This window comes from Capsella rubella, unplaced genomic scaffold (genome assembly GCF_000375325.1).
Source record: "Capsella rubella cultivar Monte Gargano unplaced genomic scaffold, Caprub1_0 scaffold_3, whole genome shotgun sequence".
NCBI classification, from domain to species: Eukaryota; Viridiplantae; Streptophyta; class Magnoliopsida; order Brassicales; family Brassicaceae; genus Capsella; species Capsella rubella.
The window spans coordinates 2,423,223-2,445,538 of record NW_006238921.1 but is presented as its reverse complement, the minus strand read 5'-3'; the positions used below and the strand labels follow the sequence as shown (position 1 = coordinate 2,445,538).

Here is a 22,316-nt window from a genome sequence, read left to right as displayed (position 1 = left end):
CTCTTCTTCGTCGTCCTCCTCTCTCTCTTCTCCTCTCTCTCTCTCTCTCTCTCTCTCTCTCTCTCTCTCTCTCTCTACCTCCGCGCTTGAGGTTGGCGTCGGAGATTACCAAGATCTCTCTCTCTCTCTAATCGTCCCCTGGATATGGCGTCTCAGCCAGCAGGTTAGTTCAATTGAGATTTTTTTTTTTTGTTTTGTTGAGATTTTAGGCTCTCGATTTATTGAATTATCCTTGTGCAATTATGGTCGGTTCGTGAGACCCGTTGGGATGTTTGCTTGAAATTGATGAACTTCGACCTAGATTTGGATCGATTAGGCCTGTATTCAGTCCGTGAGATCAGTTTTGGATTCGTCTATCTAAACCTTTCAGGATTTCCCTGTAACCTGTTTCGCTAACTTTTCAGCTGAGCAACTTCAGTTTCGATGTCGTAATTTATACCTTCAATCATTGTTTCGTGGCAAACGCTGTGGATTTTTGTAGCTTTAAAGTGTAGCTTTCAAATTGTGAAAAGCTCTTTGAATTCTGATATTGTTACCTTGGGTAGTCTGATTGATGATGGATGATAAGTTCTAACTCTTTCGATTGCTCTTAGCTTTGGCTGGCCTTAGCTTTTCTTGATTAGATTAGATGTTTTCATTTTTATTGCAATTTGATGTCTTTTCTTATTCAGCACCCTAGTAGATCTACTCGATGTTTCATCAAGTCTCTTTAGTGTTTTTGCCTGTGCTTATTATTGCAGTTCAGTCTTTTCAGAATATTACCTATCATTATTACTCAACATGTAATAACTTCAATATTTTTGCTGCAGGTGGCAGTCCTCCTAAACCTTGGGAACAAGAAGGAAATACATCTGGTCCTAATCCTTTCAGGCCTCCTTCGAATACTAGCACGGCTGGTTCAGTTGAGGCTTCTGGCACAGCCAATCCCGGTGAAGTAGTTTCATCCGTGAACAGAACTAATACAGCTGCTAATATGAATGCACTGAGTAGGCCTGTACCGACTAGACCTTGGGAGCAGCAGAGTTATGGGACCACAATGGGAGGTATGTTTAGAAGTTATCTTAGATCTTTTTTGGTTTTGAGATTACATTAAGCTTAGTTCTTTTATTGTATGAAATGCAGGTTATGGTTCCAATCTAGGTGTGAACTCTGGGTATGGGTCAGGTACATATGGTTCAGCATTAGGTGGGTATGGTGGTGGAATGTATGGTGGTAGTAGTATGTATAGAGGAGGTTACGGTGGTGCTGGTGGTCTATATGGAAGCTCAGGCATGTATGGTGGTGGTGGGATGTACAACAGCAGTTATGGTGGCACGATGGGTGGTTATGGTATGGGTATGGGATCAGGAATGGGAATGGGAATGGGAATGGGGATGGGAATGGGTCCCTATGGTGGTCAAGATCCGAATGACCCTTTTAATCAACCTCCATCTCCACCAGGCTTTTGGATATCATTTCTCCGTGTGGTATTTCATTCATACTTATTTCGTATAAGAAATCAAAGTAGTTGATAAGTTAGTTATGTTCTGTAGAACATAAATTTTTCATGTTTTGATGTATGACAGATGCAAGGTGCTGTGAATTTCTTTGGCCGTGTAGCAATGCTTATAGATCAAAACACTCAGGCCTTTCACATGTTCATGTCTGCGCTTCTTCAGGTTCCTTCCTTTTTTCTTCTACCAAGTTGTCTTTTACTAGATCCTTGAATGATTTGATTATTATTCTCATGTTAACCATTCAAATATTTTTCCACAGCTATTTGATCGTGGTGGTATGTTATATGGAGAATTAGCAAGATTTGTATTGCGTATGCTTGGGGTGAGAACAAAGCCTAGAAAGATGCAGCAGCCACCACAGGGGCCTAACGGACTCCCTTTACCCCACCAGCCACATGGAAACCAGAACTACATCGAGGGGCCTAAAACTGCTGTACCAGGTGGTGGTGGTGGTTGGGACAATGTATGGGGCAACTAAATTACGTGTTTCATCACCCAAGTCCTTCATCATTGCTTTAAATACACCATGGACACCAGTTGGTTACTGATAGAAGACAAGTCATGCAGCAACCTGCAACACAGATTGGGATGTACCAAAGCCAAATGTTTGTTTACAAATCGAGTCTCTTCTTCTCCTCTCTCTATCTCTCTACTCAGTTTTCTGATCGTGTGATAAACAAACCGCAGATAGATGTCAAATTCAATAAAATGGAATGTGAATTTTAAGTGTTTAAAGACTAGTAACTACAGTACATTAGTTGGTTACTACTTACTACTGCTTGATTAGTTACCACCATTATATGAAAATGTTAAAAGATTTGAATCCTTGCTTTATTAAGAAAAATGATGTGAAAGAACATTGGACTAAAATAACTTGTTTGTGATTCATGTCCATTCTTGCGGATATGTTCTCCAGTATGGTCCTATGGCCATCATATCTTCTGTCCTTAGTGTTATATCGGCTCTATGTAACCTGAACATCTCAACAGCTGTCGGGGTCAGCCTCGCATTCCCGCTCATGTAGAGAATCCGAAGGTTCGTGCAACCACCTCGTAGAGCAAGCAACCCTTGGTCACATAAGTTCCTACAATAGTTCACATGGAGTTTCTTCAAGTTACGGCACCACTTTCCTACAGCTTCCCATCCCAAAACCTTAATTTCATGACACAGAGCCAAGTTCCACTCTTGGAGCACTGGACATCCTTTTGCTATAGCTTCGATGGATTCATCACCAACCGTTCTGCACATTCTTAGGTTCAAGATTCTAAGTTTTGATGCAATCCCAGATCCAATAGGTACCAAACCCTCTTTGATGTAGCAACTTACACCTGAAAGGTTTAAAAACTCAATCCCACCTCCGCTAATGATCCCCGTTATACCCTTAGGCTCAAGCTGACAAGACTCAGCATCCACATAGATTAGAGTTGGAGAACAGTTGTTGAAGCCAACACCGGTTATGCTCTTGCAGCTTGAGATCTTCACTGACTCAAGCTGCAAGCATGCTTGTGACAATGCTTTTATGCCAAAATCAGACACCAGAGGGCAATACGAGAGATTCACGCACAAAAGAGGCAAGGAAGCCCTGGCTAAAGTTTCTAACCCAATGTCACTGATATTGCAGCGGTGCAGACTAAGCACTCTTAGATTGGGACAGAAGCTAGCAATAGTAAAGATCCCATCATCAGAAATCCCAAAGCAACAATCTAAGTAAAGACCACGCAGTCTTGCACCGGGAATCCTGAGAGAGGTGAGGCTTGAATCATTCAGTACCATGCATCCAGCGAGCGAAAGATGCTCCAACCACTGAAACCGAGTGAGGAGCCTATGGAGATGATAGGAATTTACATCAGGATTTGGCTGAGACAGACTTGCGGGGTTCAGGATAGTGAAAGAACACTCGAATTGTACACATCGACGGTTTATGTTTTGGATGTTGAGCCATCGACGACAAGTCAAACCGAATGAATCATGGTCAGCAACATTATCAAGTCGTTGGAAGATAAAGGAAAGACAATCATCCGGAAGGTGGATAATGGAGGTCTCAGCATCATCAGACTCGGACACAACCTCCATCTATCAGTTCAACTCCTGTAAAAACAAACAACAAAATCTTTATCTTTAAAACTAAAATCTCCACCAAGTCTTTAAGTAAATCTCCTCCACATATCTACTTTGATACAGAACCCTAAACGAAGGTTGCCTAACTCAAACGATGATCTAAGTGAAGCAATCCAGAGAACCTTAACCTTAATTCAAACCAGATGGTAGCTCTATCCGAAACAAAGTTCCAAAATGGCGCCTACTCGATAATAAGAAATCAAGAATTCCGCATCACCAGACAAGATCAACCAAAAACGAATACATAACAAGCTTAGATTCCAACCAAACCAATCTCCATCTAGAATCCCAACATGCCGACTAAAAAAAAGCGAAACTTTGAGACTCAAAATTTCAGGAACGGATTATGGAAATGAAAACCAAGGAGAAACACCAACATATTAACTCCACAGTTTACAGACGAAAATCCAATAATCGATCAATCCATAATTGAAATGCAAAACAGAGAGAGCTGCAGCCTAAAAAAAAAAAGAAAAAAGAGAAAAACAAATGTCTTCTTCTTTATTTAGTCCGTATATTATGCTCGTGTTGTGTCACCGAACCGTGACTTTAGAACTTCTGCTGCGTATTAATTACCCTAAAACGTATCGTGGCCGTTGATTTACATCACAAGTGACAGGAGTAAGGCACTGACACAAAGATTTTGTAGCCATAGTGACGATTCATCCCCTTTCTCAGGCAGCCTTGAGTTGAATCAGCTGGTACTTTAAAGGAGTTTTCCATCCTTGTTTAAAAAAAAAAAAAAAAACCATTATTTTAATCAGAATCCTTTACTCATTACTACTAATTAGCAGTTAAGCACCACTACAGTCCTCAATCCAACTTGGGTTAGACCCATTACATATTGTTGACATGTCAGCCTTTGCCTGTAATACAGCACCAACCAAATCATATTTGATTAGTCAATTTTTGAATCCAAACAATATTATGTTTTGTGATGTTGGTGAACTCTGGCAGATGATTGATGATGATTTTGATGGTAGTTTCAGTATTATATATACAACGGTAGAACTATTTTGAACCTTGAAAAAATATCCATGGATTAGATAGATATACTCGGCTGTGAATTGCCAGCTAAAATTACTATTAGGATCATATTTGTTCCCGTTGATTTGATTTGACATATGCTATATGAAATGAGTGAGATGAGTTGCTTTTGTCTCGATTCAAACATCTGCGTCATAATTTTCACTGCACTTTGAGACAACGTCAGATTATTTGGATTCACTATGTACTTTTATTAAAACAACAAAAAAAAACAATCAGGCTATATATATATATGTATTTGTAGTTCTGCTGGAGATCTTATTGTTTCTAGTGTTCATGTTGACATATATGTTTCATTTCAAAAGTGATGTGCTTCATCCAATATATTAACACTCAGTTAGAACTTTTTACTTGCATCATCACCAAAACACATCTAAAGGACACTACACTACTGCCGTTCGAAGGGGGGTGGTGTGGAGTTGGAGAGAGTGAATTTTGCCTCAAAGCCAAGGGTCACCTTTGTTTCCCCCCACTCACGAGAAAAAAGAAGAAGCATATATTTTTGTATATCTAATTAGTGTCCCCCTTGGATGTTGTGAACAAGTTGGACTTTTGCATATAAATTCTCCCGCCAGTGTAGCAACAAGTCTTCAGCTCGGAGTATGAGTTCACATTTGAAACCTGATCCTCGTACACTTTTACTATTGTTATGAGATTCTTTTGTTGCAGTGATAATATATGACTTCGTGAAAACACAACTTCCTGATTGTGTACTCTGACAAGAAAAGTACAGCTAGCTAGTTTTGCAAGATTTGGGGTTGGCCAATTAAATCAAATTTTATAACTTGTAATATTTAGTTGCTAGGTAATTTTTAAACATTTTACTAATCTAAAACTTCCAAATATTATCGAGGTACGTAAACAAATGACCACATGGTGTGTGTGTTGTAACAATCTCAATATGGCCAACCAAGTCCGCTGTATTTCTAGTCCTTGTCTCGGCAACGAAGCCTGTTGTGACATTTTTTTTTTCTTTCTTTTTGGTGCGAGCTTCCTTCTTCTCATTGCCTTTCGTCTTAGCCTTCTTTTGACTCTCTCGCATCACCACCGATAACTTTGCTGTTTATTGAAAGCTAGATCATAGTTCAAATAAAGCCCTAAAGAAAAGAAAATAACATATACAAATCTTAGTGACGAAAAGCTAGAGGGCGTTTCAAATCAGTGAACTATTAATTTCAAGATTCTTTTTTTTGAAAAAATATGTTTTCGTAATATAAAACTTACGAAAAATATGAATAAGACAAAGCACTCTGCATTTCTTGTTCTAACTTTTTCTTTTCTTCTTTTCCCGACATTTTAGCCCAGCTAAATATATATATATATATTACTCTTAGTTAATTTGAATTCGATTACATACATAGTAGTATTTCATAACACGAGTAAATAAACAGCCATTATTTTTAGAGATGTTGTCTTAGTTGTTTTCCTCGTAGATAAAGATGGTATCTAGCTATATCGCCTTTAATAATTGGGGTTGCACAAAAAAGAGAAGATAGTGTTTTGTAATTTGTATAGTACTCCCCTAGTTGTAGTAAAAAGTGAGAAGATGGTATTAAAAGTCAAAAAGATTCTTTTTGAAAGAGAAGACGAGACCCAGACCAGAATTAGTGAATTACTACTACACGTAATTATTGCATATTTCATATACATGTAATTATATAGTATATTTTTAATTCAATTAATAAACTAAACTACACTTGTGTAGAAGAACTGAAGAAGAGCTCAGCTCATCACTACACTTTAACACTAGCATAGTAGTAGTACCATTTCCATTAAGGCTCTTTCATCCTGAGATAGTGCGCAATTGCAGAACACACAAACTCTCCAACAAGACCCCAAAAATGGACATCTTCTCCTACGTCATCCTCCTATCATGCGCGTCCTCCCCCTTATCTTACGCCTCTCCGGCCAGTTTCAGTCGCCGTCACCTTCTTCAAACTCCTCCAACTGATCCTTCCACATTTTCCCCGCCCTTCTTCCCACTTTACAGCTCCTCCTCCCCTCCTCCTCCGCCACCGCAGCCTCTTCCGCCTCCCGCCCCCACTTTCGCCACATTTCCGGCGAACATCTCCGCCCTCGTCCTCCCTCGCTCTCCTCAATCTCACACTCCTTCCCGTACACTCCTTATCCCAGTTATCTCCGCCGTGCTCGCCGTCGCAGCATTACTCGGCCTGTCTTTGTTTCTCTACGGACGCTGGCGAGGGCAAACCCGTCATTTTAAAGAAGACTCCAAGACCTTAGCTCCTTCTTCAGACATTAGCCCATCCGGACAGCAAACTCCTCAATGTCCCCCTCCAAGAAACAACACCACTGAAAACAAACTCTCAGTGGCTCCTTCCACCTCCGATGTTCTCTACCTCGGCAACGTCGCCGCTTCCTCCGGTTCTGTTTTCGTTAAACCGGCGTCACCGGAGATCTCTCCTCTCCCGCCATTACCTGCTCGTAGCTTCCTCCTACAACACAACTCTGAAGCTAATCTTGATGGAGAAGAAGAAGACGACGACTTTTACTCGCCTCTCGCGTCCATAGCTGGTCAAGAACCACGAGACCGGAGAATCAATCCGTACAGCAACTGCTCTTGCTCTATCTCTTCACACTCGGATTCTCCGGCAATGTCGCCGTCCGCTACGATTTCTCCGCCGATGAACTCTACAGCTCCACATTGGTCAACTAACCAAAACCCTCAGTCTCTGTCGTCACCGGAGAGAACAACAAGGAACAATAAGAGATATGGTGGTTCGTCTCTGAGAATGTTTAGCCTCTGGAATCAAAGTCTAGGGTTTCCAAGAATTTCTTCTGCTTCTACTTCACCAGAGAGAGGTATGACTAGAACTCCTGACGCATATGCTCGTTCTTCTATGTACTCTTCAGTGGCCACCACGCCGGATCGATTTTTCCGGAAGGTTCTTGATAGTTCGCCGCCGAGATGGAACGATTTCAGTCGAAATGTTAAGTCTTTGTTCCTTTCTTCAACTTCTGCTTCACCAGCTAGAGATTTCTGTATCAACATCTCTGAATCTTCAAGAAGTTTGAAATCTTCTTGGGAAAATCCAGAGCTTGCTACAACTGAACAGAGCGAATCTGCCGCTGCTGCTACTCTTCCGCCTCCACAACGGCCACCGCCCGCAATGCCGGAGCCTCCTCCTCTTGTGCCGCCGTCACAGTCTTTCATGGTTCAGAAATCTGGGAAAAAGCTATCTTTCTCCGAGATACCACAGAGTTGCTGGGAAGGAACGACAGAGCGGCCAAAGCCAAAGCTGAAACCTCTGCCTTGGGACAAAGTCCGACCAAGTTCTCGCCGGACAACTACATGGGATCGTCTTCCCTACAACCCTTCAAATGCTAACTCAAAGCAGAGAAGTCTTAGCTGTGATCTTCCGATGCTAAATCAAGAGAGCAAAGTTTTAGATCCAAGAAAGAGTCAAAATGTTGCTATTCTTCTTACAACACTTAAGCTCACCACAAATGATGTTTGTCAGGCCCTTCGAGATGGTAAAATTATCAGTTACAAAACTAATTTCTTTTAATTTTCGATTGTATGGAGCTGAATCTGACTTGTATATTCTATCAGGTCACTATGATGCACTTGGAGTTGAGCTTCTTGATAGTTTAGCAAGAGTGGTACCGAGCCAAGAAGAAGAGAAGAAGTTGATTAGCTATAGTAATGATTCAGTGATCAAGCTTGCCCCATCAGAGAGGTTCCTCAAGGAATTGTTAAATGTGCCTTTCGTGTTCAAACGAGTTGATGCATTGCTCTCTGTTGCTAGTTTTGACTCTAAAGTCAAACACTTGAAAAGATCACTACGAGTTATACAGGTATAAAACAACGTTGAAGATAACGAATGACGTTTATGAATATGAATGTTGTCGTAAACGTACGTCTCATGAAGCTATATGATTCTTTTGCAGGCTGCTTGTGAGGCACTTCGAAATAGCAGAATGTTAGTGAGACTTGTTGGAGCTGTCTTAGAGACAGGAATGAAGAGCGGGAATGCTCACGCCTTCAAACTTGAGGAGCTGCTCAAGCTTGTCGATATCAAATCGTTAGATGGAAGAACCAGTATCTTGCATTCTGTTGTACAGAACATCTTAGAATCAGAAGGTATCAAAGGGCTACAAGTTGTGAGAAATCTGAGTTCAGTACTTGACGATGTCAAGAAATCTGCAGAGTGGGACTATGGCGTTCTAAGAAGTGATGTGGCGACGCTTTACCAAGGAGTTCAGAAAATTGGTGAGGTTTTGCTATTGTGTGAGGAGACAGGACACAGTGAGGAACACCATTGGTGGAAATTCAGGGAGTCGATGACCCAATTCTTGGAGACCGTTGCTGAGGAAATTAAAAAGATAGAAAGAGAAGAAGCTTCCACGCTCATTGCAGTGAAAAAGATCACAGAGTATTTTCATGTAGATTCAGCAAAGGAAGAAGCTCAGCTATTGAAAGTATTTGTAATCGTGAGAGACTTTCTGAACGTTCTAGATGGAGTCTGCAAGAAAATGGAGGAGACTAGAGAAGAGGCTACTCTGGCTTAGATTAATTGTGTAATAAAGATACTAGAATCTGTCCAAGACTTATGCATGTGATACCTCTAAGTTATGTAATTATGTTTGTATGAATTGTTGGAAGCTACGTTGTATGTAGATGAAGACTACTTTCACAAACATATAAGTGGCTTGGAGACCATTTGATATCCCGAACTTAGATATCCAAGTGTTTATTTAGTGATGAAATATGATTAGAAGATACTATCTGTATTCCGTAACATACATAGAGTATTTTGGGTAAACTAACCAATCATAATTACACGGTTTATCAAAACTAGTCACTCTATTACACTAATAGCTCTGGTGAATCAAAAGTTGATACTAGCTCTCTAAATTCCGTCAAGAATTCCATCAATCGCCTGGAAGATCTGAGAGGCTACATTCTCATCTTCTGCTATAATAGCAGTACCAATCTCTGAGGTCTCTACAAGTCCCCTGTTAGGATTTGCGATATGGATTACGCTGTTGTCTTTTGTATCATTATCACGAGTGCTATGTTCTATTGATCCCTTTATACCCATTTTCAGTAATGCGTCCAGAAGTGATTCTGGAGCCACTGAGCCCCAATGCCTTAACGGCCGAGCCTTCCCTGAACTTTCTTCTTGCTCCAACCCAGTAACTAATCTGTGTTTCCCATCTTCCATCAGAAGCTCACCTTTCAATCTTGCAATACCAAAGTTTTCACGATGCCTTAGTTTTTTCCAGCTAAATTTGGAGGCCAAGTCTGTTGTAATCTCTACACTAGGGTTGTCAGCAATTCTTGGCACGCGTAGCGTCTTGTTCTCAGAGTAATTCAGGATTGAGCTTGTCTTCATCTCAGCCAGATTGATCCTCTGATTGACAGCATCAGGGATCTATTCATAAAATGGTATCAGATAGATGAATATAGACAGATGCAAGATGGAAAAATTTCTTCAACAAAGTGGAAATCGTTACCAAAACAATCTTTTGCTGCAACACGGAAAAAAGTGTTGGAAGCTTCTGCAACCTGCAAAAGAAACTACAGCACTGAGATTTGAGCACTAGTTGACAAGCAAATTTCAGAACATTTGACATGTGGACTACATGATTACAAGCTAAACGTGTGAGCTGCCATAGTTGGGAGATTTTTTTAGGCATATACTCGTCACCAAATAGCAATAAGGCATATGTGGAATTTAGTGGGTCAAAACTATCATATCGGTCAAGGTATTCCCTAGCACAAGAACCATGCTAACTCCTGTTTTGTGCAGACACAACTCAGATTCCTTGAAATGTAGATTTAATCATGCCCCAGGCAAACCTTACCTTATTCCAGAAAGAAATGAACATTGGAGAATTTTCATTGCTATCGGTCTAAAAGGGAGAAGTCCTAAACCTGAACTAAGCCCACCCTGCAAGACATATTTCTCATCAGATATATTGACTAGAGATTCACACTGAATTATCTGATGGGGAGAGAGAGAGAGAGAGAGAGAGAGAGAGAGAGAGAGAGAGAGAGAGAGAGAGAGAGAGAGAGAGAGATTAAAACCTCGAGAACAAGTAATGATTTTGGATCTCCACGCCAACGCTGAAGAAGTTGGACAGAAGGGCCGAGTCGCAAACTCCAGTGAGGAGCAAATACAATGCATGGCTCCTGCCAACTCGTTCTGTTCACATAATTAAAAAAGATCAGCGAATGTTGTAACATACTTCTTGAAACAGAATCACCCCATCACCAAAATTTAGGTTGCAGATTCCACGTGAGGTATTTGACTGATGTATCTGAACTAAGCAATGATATAAGGTGAACTGTAATGATAATTTCAATTATAGATTAGCATGACATGTGTTGGCAGACTATGCATTTACGCAAATTAACCCATCAAATAGTGATCGCAGAAATGAAACTATGGACCCCAATAGAAGGGAACTCAATGGAATACTTACATTAAGTTGGGTGAGTGAATGGCAGGAAACAAATGGATCTTCTTGTCTTTAATGAATTTAAGATGGCCAAAAGATGGTTCTCCTGAAATTAACTGTGACAACGTAATTGAATTTAATATATTTTTCACAGTAATTAACCAAGCACTTGGCAGAAGCATACCTTCTCCTGTCGTTGCTCACACAACCACTCCGGTATGGTGTTTGTGTATGCCAATAGCTCTTCTGCGACAGAAGATATTACAAAGACTGGAACCTAAGCAAAGCCATGGTAGAGTGATTTAGTCTTCAGAGCTAAGAATAATTTCAACTAAGAATCACCCATTTTTTATGCTTCATATCATCAAAAAAGTTAAACTACCAAATTAAAAGAAAGTGAAATTCAACCTTTAGAGACAAGGATTCAAGAGAGTTTGACATTAGCTCCAGGAGCTGCAGAACTATCCCAATTCGAGTAATCGTTATCAAGGTTGAGCCACCAGCATCAGCAGATTCTGCAGCACAAGAACAAACAAATGCTAGTTTCTCCATCTCTTCTAAGCTGTCTTCTGTGTTTAATAATGAAGCAGCCAAGTCATCATCCTTCTTGTCACTTCTAAAAAAGTTTAGCAGTATATAAAGATCCTCGACTTTAAGTCACAAACAAAACTCATCTAATAAATGTAAGAAAAAAATCTTATGTGAGAGTACCTGATTGTTGATAAATAATTATTATCCAGGTCAGGAGAAACACAACCATTCTCAGTCACTTCTGCAGATTGGAGGCATGAGAGATCTGAGTATATTAACACATCGGTTCCTTTGAGACCATGGAAATCAAAACTTTTTGCATGATGTGAAACACAGATGGAGCTTGACATATAACTTAGACTTCCATTAGGTCCGTTGATCAACCAATTGCAAGCCCCAATATCTAGACCTGAACTTAAAGCCTTGATGATCAAGGTCCCATTATAGCAAACTTCTTCTGCAAACTTTACAGCTTGAACCTTCTTCATGCAACTCTCTATATCATCTAAACTGTGGAAAAGGTTAGACAAAGATTAAAGAAGAAATCGATACTATGAAAACCTGAAGAGCTGGTAACTAAATAATGGGGCAACATATTCTTTAACAAGCCAAAAATAGTTACCTGTACAGACGCATCCAACTGCCCAGATCATCACCACTCTCACCGAAGACAACTTTTTTAAGCGAGGCTGGTACCTCTTCACTATCTAAATCCTTAATCCACCCAGGAAAACAGGAGTACCCGGGTCCATGAAAACATCGGAATTCATTATGCATCGATACAAGATCTTGCATCATGAGCTGTCCAATCTTTGCTGTTGCTTCAGTCATATATATCTACATCTTAGCAGTAACAATTCAGCACAATGCACACCCCAATCAAACAAACTCATTCAGAAAACTCAAAACTTTAGGACCTGAAAAACATTTACCTTGGCACAAAATCCAGGGTTTTGGGTAAGGAAAGGCAATCCGAGCAATCCCATAGGGTTGGAGATCAGAACTATGTCAATCAAAGAAGCCTCCCACAAATGCAAGGCTTTCACAGTTTTGTACCACGGTTCTGCGCAGACCAAATCAGCAGGAGTTAGCTGTCTCTCCAGTTTTTGCTTCTTCTGAATTGGATTATGAGCATCCAGAGGCACATCAGATAGGTATTCAGAAGCTTCAAAACCCACATCATATGGAACAGGAGAGAAGATTGTGATTGCCGAAAGGTCCAAAGGGCAGTCAATCAAGATTCTGAAACCACATAGATTCAGCATATGACAAGGAGGATAGTAAAAGCCATCTCCTTTGCTCAGACACGTCTGCAAAAAAGCACAAAGCTGTCATATTTACCCAACCCGAGGTTTTCCACACCTCACACGAAATATATAAACTTACATGAACTTATACGTACGAGCAAGAGAGACTCACCAATTTCATGGCGGTAAACGATAGTGGAATCTGTAAATAAATGAGGTTCAAATTCAGAACTTTTATATACAACGCAGCCTAAAAACAGCCCGAAAGATGCTTATCATAGGAGATTATTAGTATAATCCCAGAAAATTTTCTACTTGTTTAGAGAGAGAGAGACTAGCAGATGCGGCAAAGAGAGATTGAAATTTGAAAGTACGGAGGTTTATGCAAGGCGGCCATGGAGGTTTTTTGAGGACGAAACGCCGGTTTTAATTCGAAACTGGTTTAGATTCGATTTGGTTCGGTTTGATTAGTTCATCTTACATATTTTCGGTTTGGGTTATCAGGTTCGGTTCAATTCGGTTTGGTTGTTCTGATACGTTTGATGCTGCTGAAATAGAACCAGAGAGAACAGATTTGGTCCTCCGATGAATTCAGCTGGTGCGGTCAGCGACGGTAGGCTCACCGCGGAAGATTTCTCTGTAGCCGCTCGAGCTTTTGCCGATAAATGGAAAACTCATAACCAATCATTCCCTCCATGGTCATGGGTTCCTCTGATCAATCGAACTCTACTTCTTTCAAATCAGGTTAACAACGATCAACACTAATCTCCATAATTCAACCTTGTTTGATATACTCCTTATTTTTCTTATCTAAGATGCCTTCGTCTTTGTTGTGTTATTAGCAGGCGGAAGGTTACTTGTCGCTCGAGAAGAGCATCATTCTCAGTTCACTTGAGGTAATAAAATTTACAGCTCCTAACAGTGCTGCTGTGACCCTCTTCATTTCTTGTTTCTCACCATTTAGTATGTGAATAGGAAAGTCCAGAGGATGAATCTCTGCATTTAGCTACTGAGTGCTCGGAAAAAGAAGAATCAGTTGATCACGCAATCTTGGTACATTAACCTTTTAAGCAATTTTTCATTGCCAACATATCTGAAGCACAACTCTGGAATCACTAAGATTGGTATTTGCTTGTTTCCGCTAGGTCCAGAACCAAGAAAATGAAGCACATTACTATGATTTTCATTTAGTTTACAGTGCATCATACAAGGTTCCTGTGTTATATTTTCGCGGATATTGCAGCGGTATGTCAAAAATTTAACCTGCTTGGACCTTTTGTGGTTTGTTATTTTGCTTAGTTTTAAAATCATCTTTGTTGTCACTTAGATGGACAACCTCTATCTTTGGACGTCATAAAAAAGGATCTGCCCTCATGCTCTGTTAGTCTTTTGGCTGAATCTAAGTGGACGTTTATAACACAGGAGGTATCTAATCTCTCTAAATCAATACTACAATGTCCGTTTAAAGTGTATCATTTGGTTATTTGGTATTGAATGTCTATGTAACAATCAACCGCAGGAGCATCCATATTTGAACAGGCCATGGTTCAAGCTACATCCCTGTGGGACTGAGGATTGGATCAAGCTGCTTTCCCAAAGTAGCATCTCTGCTGGATGCCAGATGCCAGTTGAGTTGTATTTGGTTTCATGGTTCTCTGTTGTCGGGCAGGTTGTTGGTCTTAGGATCCCTCTTGAGATGCTGAATTAGTAGCCATCTTCTCTTACAAACTATAGGATGTAATCAGTGGCTCCAAACCCTCGGCAACAAATTTTTAAGGTACACAATCCTGAATATGACCTCTCTCCAAGTAGCGTGAAATTCTCACCAAGGAAAAAAAAACATAAAGCATTTTGGATGAGTCTGTAAAGAGGCTGATGGAAGGGTAATTTGTATCAGGTCCTATATACTTTCATGGTGGCAAAAATGGGAGTGTTGATGGGGTCAAAGAAGTTCTCGTATGTATCAAGCAAACCAATTAAATAGTTGGTAGACTGAGTAATGAAGACTTGGTCCAGGGAGGTTGTTAATTTCTGTTTCGTTAGTGTGTAGAAGACTTTGAAAAGGGAAACTAGTCTTTACGTAATTGACTTTTCCAGACGGATTAAGTAATCTGTGAAAACAAATGACTATTGTATTCTTTTTCATGCTTTGAATGGGACGAGGATGCGCATCTCAATTCAGACAGCAGCATTTTAGTGAAAGCTAAAGATGAGAGAATTTTGCAGCTGAAATATTCAACACAGCTGTTATATCATTTGTATGCCGTATTATATGAAATATAAGGACTCCATAAAAGTCAACCTTAGACCAATCATTTCCCTTTGAATTTCAATTAGTACCTGAAGAGTAAATTAGTTTAGAAATCTTTGGAATCTTGAACTGATTTAGATGTCGGATATATATACATGCTTTTAATACTAATTGTGTCCAAAAAATAGAAAGCTTCACCAAGATGGATAATAGTATGATTCGTAATTCTGGTTATTTTCTAATTACTTTCTTCCTCATCTCCATTTCGTTTGCAGTAAGATGCGGCGGAACTCAACAAAAAGATGACAGACATTCATCAGTGTACGAAGATGTTCGGATTGGTTTGGTGGTGGACATGGCTTCCATGGAAGGAAGGTTTGTTACAAGTTCACTTTCCATGGCGCTTTCTGATTTCTATGATGCCAACAATGGCTATAGAACAAGAGTCTCTGTCTTATCTAGAGACTCTCATGGTGACCCTCTCCAAGCTCTAGCTGCAGGTACGTGACGTACGTCAACAGACCTTTGTGTTCTTTTCCGTTTTTTCTTTTGCTACTACGTCGTAGATTATTTTTCTTCAGTACAATAAGCTCACAGTAGCCAGTGAATTATTGGAGATAGATTACTCACAGCAATAGTTATTTAGATTTGCATGAAAATGATTCGAATCTTGCCACTAAAACTTCAATCAAATTTGCATGACATGGTTAATGTTCACTTTTCATTTTGCCTGATTGTTTGAGATGTAATTGTTACAACAGCCATGGATCTCCTGCAAATTGAACAAGTGGAAGCACTTGTTGGTGGACAGTCGTTGCTTGAAGCAAAAATTTTGGCAGAGCTTGGGGAGAAAACTAAAGTTCCAGTAATTTCTTCTTTCCAAGTTCCTAGCATGTTGAGCTTGACCAAATATAATTACTTTATTCAAGCTACGCATGATACATCTTCTGAGGCAAAGGGAATTACAGCTTTATTCAGCAAATTTGATTGGAGAAACGTTGTTCTTATCTATGAGGATGATGATGATTGGAGAGAGAGTATACAACCTTTGGTTGGACATTTTCAACAGAACGCCATTCACATTGAGTATAAGGCGGAATTTTTGGTCTCATCTAATGAGGAATGTATCATGAGGCAGCTAAGAAAGTTTAAGGCCTCGGGGATAAGGATTTTTGTTGCGCACATTTCTGAACGTATCGCAAATCGTCTCTTTCCATGTGCTCAGAGGTTGGGAATGATGGAGGAAGGGCATGCTTGGATCCTCACAGCGAGAAGCATGAACAGTTTTCAAGACACAAACTATTTAGCAAAGGAAGCAATGGAAGGTGTGATTGGTTTCAAGTCTTATATTCCAGTGACTGAGGAGCTTCAAAACTTTACTTTGAGATGGAAGAGATCTTTGCAACTCGAAGAAGAAGTTACAAGGATGAGCATTTGTGGCATATGGGCTCACGACATAGCTCATAGTCTAGCAAGAGCAGCAGAAGTTGCAAAGATACCAGGTTTGCCTGTCAATGATCTGCTTGAGGCAATAGAGAGTACTATGTATAAAGGTTTGAGTGGTGACCTCAAATTCATTGATAAAAAGTTTGTCTCAGACAAGTTTGAGATTGTGAATATGATAGGGAGAGGTGAGAGAAGTGTTGCACTTTGGAATTCTGGTAGTTTCATTAGTAACAGAAGAAGAAGTTTGTCTTCTATCAATGCACTTGAGACAATCATCTGGCCTGGAGGGTCTACTAGAATTCCGAAAATCCTTTCGTTGAAAGAGAAGAGACATGGTAAAAAGAAGAAGCTGAGAGTTTTGGTACCAGCAGGAAACATACATCCGCAAATACTGGAAGTGAAAACAGATTTTAAAACTGGAGTTACAGCTGCTACAGGATACTGTATTGAAGTTTTTGAGACATCAATACTACCTTTCAATTATGAAGTAGAGTACATACCTTGGCCTCGTGCAATTAACTACAAGAACTACAATGATCTTCTGTACACGCTGTATAACCAGGTAAAATATATATATACACTCTGTTGTGACTTATCAGTAGTTATATCACTCTTTGGTTTTAGGAATTTTGAGCCTTCAACTCTAACCCAATTAGTAGTTATTGAGAGGTCAATGTCCAGTATATAGAATACTTTCATCTGAAACATTTAAACATTAAACATTTGTTTGGTTTGTTGCTTCTTTCCTCAGAAAGACAAGTACGATGCAGCTGTTGGGGATATCACGATTACTGATAACAGATCTTCATATGTAGATTTTACATTACCCTTTACTGACATGGGTCTCGCAGTTGTTACTGCCAAAGACAAAAGCATGTGGATTATCTTTAAGCCTTTGACACTTAGTCTTTGGCTAACAATAGTAACATTCTTTCTCTTGACGGGGACTATAGTTTGGTTGATAGAGCGGCATGATAATGCTGACTTCCAAGGCTCTTGTTTCCAACAGATTGGAACATTGTTATGTTTTGGGTTCTCGACCCTTGTCTTTGCCCATCGTAAGTATGAGAAAATCAAACTAGCCTTCTCGGTTTTCGTATTACAAAACCTCTCTGACTTTTTTTCGCTTTGACATTGTTGATGTATAGGGGAGAGGCTGCAGCATAATATGTCAAGATTTGTAGTTATTGTTTGGATATTTGCAGTGCTTATATTGACTTCAAATTACACTGCAACGTTGACATCAGTGATGACGGTTCAACAGATACGGGGGTTGAAATCAAACGAAAACATTGGCTTCTTTTCTGCCTCTATCGCAGCAGATGTGGTGAGAGATAATCCTGCGTTCCATGGACCGAGATACAAGGGATTAAAGTCAGCTGACGATTATATAAATGCTTTAAAGAATGGAACTATCTCGTTTATCGTCGATGAAGTTCCATATGTAAAGCTCTTTGTTGCAAAATACCCTGCAGAATTCGACATTGTCAAAACCGAAAGCATCACCAACGGCTTTGGATTTGTAAAATCTACATTCTCCCCCTCAAAAACTTTCCTCTTTTGTTACATTATTATGTATGCACTCTTATATTTTACTTGATCATCATTCTCTCAGGCATTCCAGAAAGGTTCTCCTTTGGTTCAAAAGGTGTCAAGAGAAATCGCAAAGCTAAGGAGAACAGAGAAGCTAAAAGCCATGGAGAATTGGTGGTTCCATAGACAAACGACATCAGCCACAAACGAGGATACGTTTGATCCTCTCACCGTTTACACGTTTCGCGGTTTGTTTATGATCACAGGGGTTTCTTTCGCGTTTGCTCTCGCCGTCTATCTAATCCCCTGGAACCGAGACCAGAGGCAAGTCGTGCTTAAACATCTTCACCGTTATGTTAGTCGTCGATTTGCAAGAGCAATTCGTCCTTCAGACACCGCACCAAACAGGCAAAATGAGCATGCACAGTCATCTGAAGCTTGACATCTTCGTATAAATGCAATTATTATGTTCGAATTTCTTTGGCATTTTCAAGCTTCCACCAACATACTAGACGTAATTGCTTAAGATTGTATATATCAAAACTATCTGTAGCTTGTTGAGTTGAGACGCTTTTTGACCTATAACCTTCGATTGAGTAGTCAAAGGGAATATACAGTATTTAGTGAATGATTTGTCTTAAAATGACCAATAAATTCAGGTATAATTTATCATTTTTCAAAAAATCTTGAAAATTTAGTGTTTGATGCCTTAATGGTTATATTTTCCTCTTAAAGTACTGTACATTTAAATGTGGTGTTATTCAATTGTTTAAAACATTACTATTATTCCCAAAAATAGTGTCAACCTTATAAATTTTTTAAAATGGATGACTTTTCAAAATGATATTTATAGTAAGCATGATATTTTTGAATTAAATCTAATCAAATTTTCAGAGCACACAAATAACAATAAGGTTTTTGAAGAAAATCTTGTTTTTTTGTCAATCTTTAATTTTTTTAATGTATAGCTTTAAATGATATTTATAATGACCGAAAGTTTATATTTTTCTTAAAATACTTACTATAAATCTAGTGTTATTTTAATTATTTGCATTACATTACTATTATTAATAATGTTGTCAACCTTTACTTTTTTTAAAAATGGTTTTAAATGATATTTATAATAACCATATGTTTTAAAATAAAATCTAATCAAATTACCAAAATCATTGAAAGATCTATCAAAAACAAACTATTTTAGAATACAACCAAATAAACAAAAAAAAAAATCTTTAAAAAAGAGAAGAAAACTCAAAACTTAATTTCAGTTGACTCCGACGTGGAAATTGGAAAAGGAGCATAACGGGGGAGCTGGTTCGTACAAAAATAGGGAGAGAGAGAGTTCCGACAAGCTCTCTTTTTAGGACAATACATCTCTTTCTTCAAACTAAAGCCCCGAGCAAAAGCAAACTCATCGCCTAATTCAGATTCCCTCATGGAAGAGTAAGCTTAACCCTTTCTCTCTCTCTCTCTCTTCTCTCGCCCTAAACTCAATCTGTCTCTTTTTTTGAGTAAAATTCGTTTTCCGACCAGATCTGAGCCGAAAGATAACTACATGACCGGCGTTGAGAACGGCGTGAGAATGACGTCGCCGTCTTCAACATCCTCAATCGCCACCACAAGTGTCCACGTAAGCGCTCTCGATGGACTCGTGAACGTTAACTCTCTATTCACCATCGCCGTCTTCGTAGGCCTTTCCTTAGCGACTCCAGGACAACACAGCCTCGAACAACGATCCAGCTGCGATGCAAGTGCTGATGTGGCCAAGAAGCTGCTTGTCTTCGAAGTCGTCTCCTTCAGCTTCTTCCTCTTCTCCTCTTTGGTAGCTCAGGGTCTCAAGCTTGCCCTAAACCTTCTCAACAGCAAAGACGTCGATGAGATTTTCAGAGCTCACATCAACATTAAGGTTTTGAGATGGGGAATGATGGCTTCTGCTGTCGGATCTGTCATGGGCTGTCTGTTCTTGATGCTCTCTATGGTTGATGTGATTCAGATCCGTCTTGGGTTGCTCTCTTGCGGCAGTCAACCGGCGGCCCAAGCGGTAGCAACGCTCGTGACTCTGGTTTCCTCTGCTCTGTTGGTTTACATCTCTACTGCCATTTACGCTTTCTGGCATTGATACTGATGAATCAATTCCTGTCAAAATTGGGTTTTATAATGATTGGGAATGATGAGTGTCTCAGCTTCCAAGTCCATGGCTCTACTTTGATTGGCCAATGTAATTTTATCAATGCCTTTCAATCTTTTCTTTTCTTTGTTTGTTTCCGAGAATGGAGAATATAACACTACAAAGGAGAATTTGGTGATGAGCTCTTATGAACAGAAGTGAAGCTGTGTTGTTTATCGTTTAGTCAACTAAAGGGGTTTGGTGAAAGTAGTGGACTCAATTTCTCTTACACTTTGGATAACATTATTGATGTTGGTGGAGAGATGGTTGGAATGTTCTTCCATCTCCTCTAAGACCATATCAAGCTGCTGTTGCAACGCAGCACAACGCTTTCTCTCTCGGCTCAGCTCTGCACTCAGCTCACGAATCTTTGCGTCTTTCTCGTCCCGAAAAATCCATTAGTACAAGATTTCAAGATCAATACATTTAGTTCAGAGGAAAACGGACAGAGCTTTATGCTCTTGGTATGTCAGAGATCAATGTCAACGTTGCTCAAACGCACTCTAAAAGGCAATAGCATCAGTTAACAAGATTCTGCAATATATCTGATATAATTTTGTTTAGGTAATCAAATGATCCAGATCACCTGGAAAAAGAAAAAAACTCCTCTACAATACTAAAGTCTTTCCTCTTCTTTAGTTTGGTTATCACTGTTTTCCCCAAAGGATAAGTGCATAAACGTACCGGTGTTTGAGAGAGCTGAGAACTCCGGCCAACATTAGGTGAGAGAGGATGATTATGCTCTTTCACAAATTTAGTGACAACCCATTTTCCAGATTTCTCTCTTTTCACCACGATCAAAGCCTTACACCCTTCTCTTGTTATAGCTCGAGGTTTCCTGCTCTCGCTTCTACGAGGTCTCAATCTACGGAAGCCTTCTTTATTACACACGAGTCTGCGCCACACCACGGTCCCATCTCGCATTGACCGCCTGAAAGCATCCACTCGCATAACGAAACCCATGACTGTGGCATAACTGTCATAGAATGACTTTGCAGATGCTTCTGATTCAAACTCCATTCCAATGAACGGCTCCACCAATGGAGAGGTTTCATTAGTGACTATATATTTTCCATCTGAACTCTCCATCATCTCTTCCTCTTCTTCGGGTTGAGAGTGCTCTTCCACTGCCAAACAACACACAGACATTTCAATACATGACAAAGAGATGCAAAGCTATGAAACAGATACCATACCAGAAACTCCCAACTCCAAACCAAATGCCCAACTAAACGCAAGAAAATACTTATAAACCCACCCTACTCTCTCTAACCAAGTCACAACAGCTCTGATCTGCTACATTTCAGCCCTACGATAGATGTAGTGGACCTAAGAATTGAGTAGGTGAACTTCTTCTCTTCAAAGCTTATCAAAACAAACCATGGCTTGAAGATAAACAGGTAGTGAAAAGAGAAAACCTGAAATATGCATTTCTAAACCCTAATGAACAAGGCAGAGAGTAGCAATTTCATCGATCTTACTCAAATTCTGAACTTGGCCAAAGTGGGTTTCATCCATAACAGAAAGAAAAAGCAAACTTGATCCATACAGACGGCGAAACTGGGAATTTAGATTACGTAATTTGACGCACAGACAGAAGCAAAATAGACAAAAGGGAGCAAATAAAAAAATCCCACAAAATCATCGAAACAGAGAGTTACATTAATTAAAAAAAAAAAATTTGATTTTGAGTTATAGAACAATAGAGAGAGTGGGGATTAAATTGAAGCACTCACTTGGATGGAAGATTAGAAAACTCCAAATCTGTGAGAGAAGAAAGTGAAGTGACGATTTTTGAAACTGAAGTTAAGTGACTGGGGGAATCGAAGAGGAGGAAGACGACAAGACAAAAGGAAGATCGTGTCTTTAATTTTGTTCGGTGACGATGACTAAGTACCGCACGTGAACGTACTTCCACATTCCGGTCTCACCCGTTGGATTACGGACTAAATGATAAAACGGCACGTAGTTTATAAGCTGACCTCTGTGGAAGAGTCTTTTCTTTTTTTCATCAACCAAAAACATTATGTAGTTTAATCAACAACGCTTTTTTT

General features: G+C 39.7%; 8 protein-coding genes across 17 annotated transcripts; 5 read left to right on the top strand and 3 right to left on the bottom strand.

The window, feature by feature from the left end:
* Positions 1-49: 49 nt before the first annotated feature.
* Positions 50-2,231, top strand: LOC17891479 (peroxisomal membrane protein 13). Its single transcript, XM_006298152.2, has 5 exons — positions 50-163; positions 810-1,043; positions 1,123-1,466; positions 1,566-1,658; positions 1,756-2,231. The coding sequence occupies exons 1-5, from the start codon at positions 145-147 to the stop codon at positions 1,972-1,974; spliced, it is 909 nt and encodes a 302-aa protein (XP_006298214.1). The 5' UTR covers positions 50-144; the 3' UTR covers positions 1,975-2,231.
* An 80-nt stretch (positions 2,232-2,311) lies between these two features.
* On the bottom strand, positions 2,312-4,107 carry LOC17893482 (F-box/LRR-repeat protein 12). Of its 3 annotated transcripts, none has more exons than XM_023785434.1 (2): positions 3,737-4,107; positions 2,312-3,584 (listed from the first exon to the last, which is right to left on the bottom strand). In XM_023785434.1, exon 2 carries the CDS (start codon positions 3,567-3,569, stop codon positions 2,382-2,384), a length of 1,188 nt encoding a protein of 395 aa, XP_023641202.1. In that variant the 5' UTR covers positions 3,570-3,584; positions 3,737-4,107; the 3' UTR covers positions 2,312-2,381. The 3 variants fall into 3 exon arrangements, with proteins under 3 accessions (XP_023641202.1, XP_006298975.2, XP_023641203.1); XM_006298913.2 differs by having other exon boundaries at positions 3,743-4,107; XM_023785435.1 differs by having other exon boundaries at positions 3,992-4,098.
* Positions 4,108-6,371: 2,264 nt separating this feature from the next.
* LOC17891558 (formin-like protein 10) lies at positions 6,372-9,342 on the top strand. The gene is made up of 3 exons (XM_006296896.2): positions 6,372-8,153; positions 8,233-8,477; positions 8,571-9,342. Exons 1-3 carry the CDS (start codon positions 6,503-6,505, stop codon positions 9,189-9,191), a joined length of 2,517 nt encoding a protein of 838 aa, XP_006296958.2. The 5' UTR covers positions 6,372-6,502; the 3' UTR covers positions 9,192-9,342.
* Positions 9,343-9,376: 34 nt separating this feature from the next.
* On the bottom strand, positions 9,377-13,224 carry LOC17892966 (integrator complex subunit 9). Of its 3 annotated transcripts, none has more exons than XM_023785366.1 (11): positions 13,005-13,224; positions 12,551-12,928; positions 12,241-12,455; positions 11,799-12,128; positions 11,496-11,703; positions 11,272-11,364; positions 11,112-11,203; positions 10,714-10,831; positions 10,491-10,576; positions 10,140-10,191; positions 9,377-10,057 (listed from the first exon to the last, which is right to left on the bottom strand). In XM_023785366.1, the coding sequence occupies exons 2-11, from the start codon at positions 12,881-12,883 to the stop codon at positions 9,533-9,535; spliced, it is 2,052 nt and encodes a 683-aa protein (XP_023641134.1). In that variant the 5' UTR covers positions 12,884-12,928; positions 13,005-13,224; the 3' UTR covers positions 9,377-9,532. The 3 variants fall into 3 exon arrangements, with proteins under 3 accessions (XP_023641134.1, XP_006297090.1, XP_023641133.1); XM_006297028.2 differs by having other exon boundaries at positions 13,038-13,224; XM_023785365.1 differs by having other exon boundaries at positions 11,496-11,700; positions 13,038-13,224.
* A 48-nt stretch (positions 13,225-13,272) lies between these two features.
* On the top strand, positions 13,273-15,046 carry LOC17893648 (ubiquitin-like-conjugating enzyme ATG10). Of its 2 annotated transcripts, XM_023785367.1 has the most exons (8): positions 13,273-13,288; positions 13,370-13,609; positions 13,708-13,761; positions 13,841-13,918; positions 14,011-14,110; positions 14,193-14,290; positions 14,385-14,642; positions 14,763-15,046. In XM_023785367.1, exons 2-7 carry the CDS (start codon positions 13,451-13,453, stop codon positions 14,571-14,573), a joined length of 678 nt encoding a protein of 225 aa, XP_023641135.1. In that variant the 5' UTR covers positions 13,273-13,288; positions 13,370-13,450; the 3' UTR covers positions 14,574-14,642; positions 14,763-15,046. The 2 variants fall into 2 exon arrangements, with proteins under 2 accessions (XP_023641135.1, XP_023641136.1); XM_023785368.1 differs by lacking the exon at positions 13,273-13,288 and having other exon boundaries at positions 13,366-13,609; positions 13,711-13,761.
* A 107-nt stretch (positions 15,047-15,153) lies between these two features.
* Positions 15,154-18,706, top strand: LOC17891277 (glutamate receptor 1.4). 2 transcript variants are annotated; one of them, XM_006299657.2, is made up of 5 exons: positions 15,154-15,616; positions 15,878-17,124; positions 17,314-17,620; positions 17,711-18,084; positions 18,178-18,706. In XM_006299657.2, exons 1-5 carry the CDS (start codon positions 15,319-15,321, stop codon positions 18,535-18,537), a joined length of 2,586 nt encoding a protein of 861 aa, XP_006299719.1. In that variant the 5' UTR covers positions 15,154-15,318; the 3' UTR covers positions 18,538-18,706. The 2 variants fall into 2 exon arrangements, with proteins under 2 accessions (XP_006299719.1, XP_023641132.1); XM_023785364.1 differs by having other exon boundaries at positions 15,537-15,625.
* A 593-nt stretch (positions 18,707-19,299) lies between these two features.
* LOC17892599 lies at positions 19,300-20,445 on the top strand. Its single transcript, XM_006299477.2, has 2 exons — positions 19,300-19,538; positions 19,629-20,445. Exons 1-2 carry the CDS (start codon positions 19,531-19,533, stop codon positions 20,212-20,214), a joined length of 594 nt encoding a protein of 197 aa, XP_006299539.2. The 5' UTR covers positions 19,300-19,530; the 3' UTR covers positions 20,215-20,445.
* On the bottom strand, positions 20,349-22,209 carry LOC17893329 (protein FAR1-RELATED SEQUENCE 5). 4 transcript variants are annotated; one of them, XR_002834788.1, is made up of 3 exons: positions 21,744-21,934; positions 20,493-21,389; positions 20,349-20,380 (listed from the first exon to the last, which is right to left on the bottom strand). XR_002834788.1 is itself a non-coding variant. In XM_023786729.1 (2 exons), the coding sequence occupies exons 1-2, from the start codon at positions 21,409-21,411 to the stop codon at positions 20,451-20,453; spliced, it is 663 nt and encodes a 220-aa protein (XP_023642497.1). In that variant the 5' UTR covers positions 21,412-21,513; the 3' UTR covers positions 20,417-20,450. The 4 variants fall into 4 exon arrangements, 3 of the variants coding, with proteins under 3 accessions (XP_023642497.1, XP_023642496.1, XP_023642495.1); XM_023786729.1 differs by lacking the exons at positions 20,349-20,380; positions 21,744-21,934 and having other exon boundaries at positions 20,417-20,649; positions 20,948-21,513; XM_023786728.1 differs by lacking the exons at positions 20,349-20,380; positions 21,744-21,934 and adding an exon at positions 21,999-22,209 and having other exon boundaries at positions 20,640-21,389.
* Between the last annotated feature and the right edge of the window lie 107 nt (positions 22,210-22,316).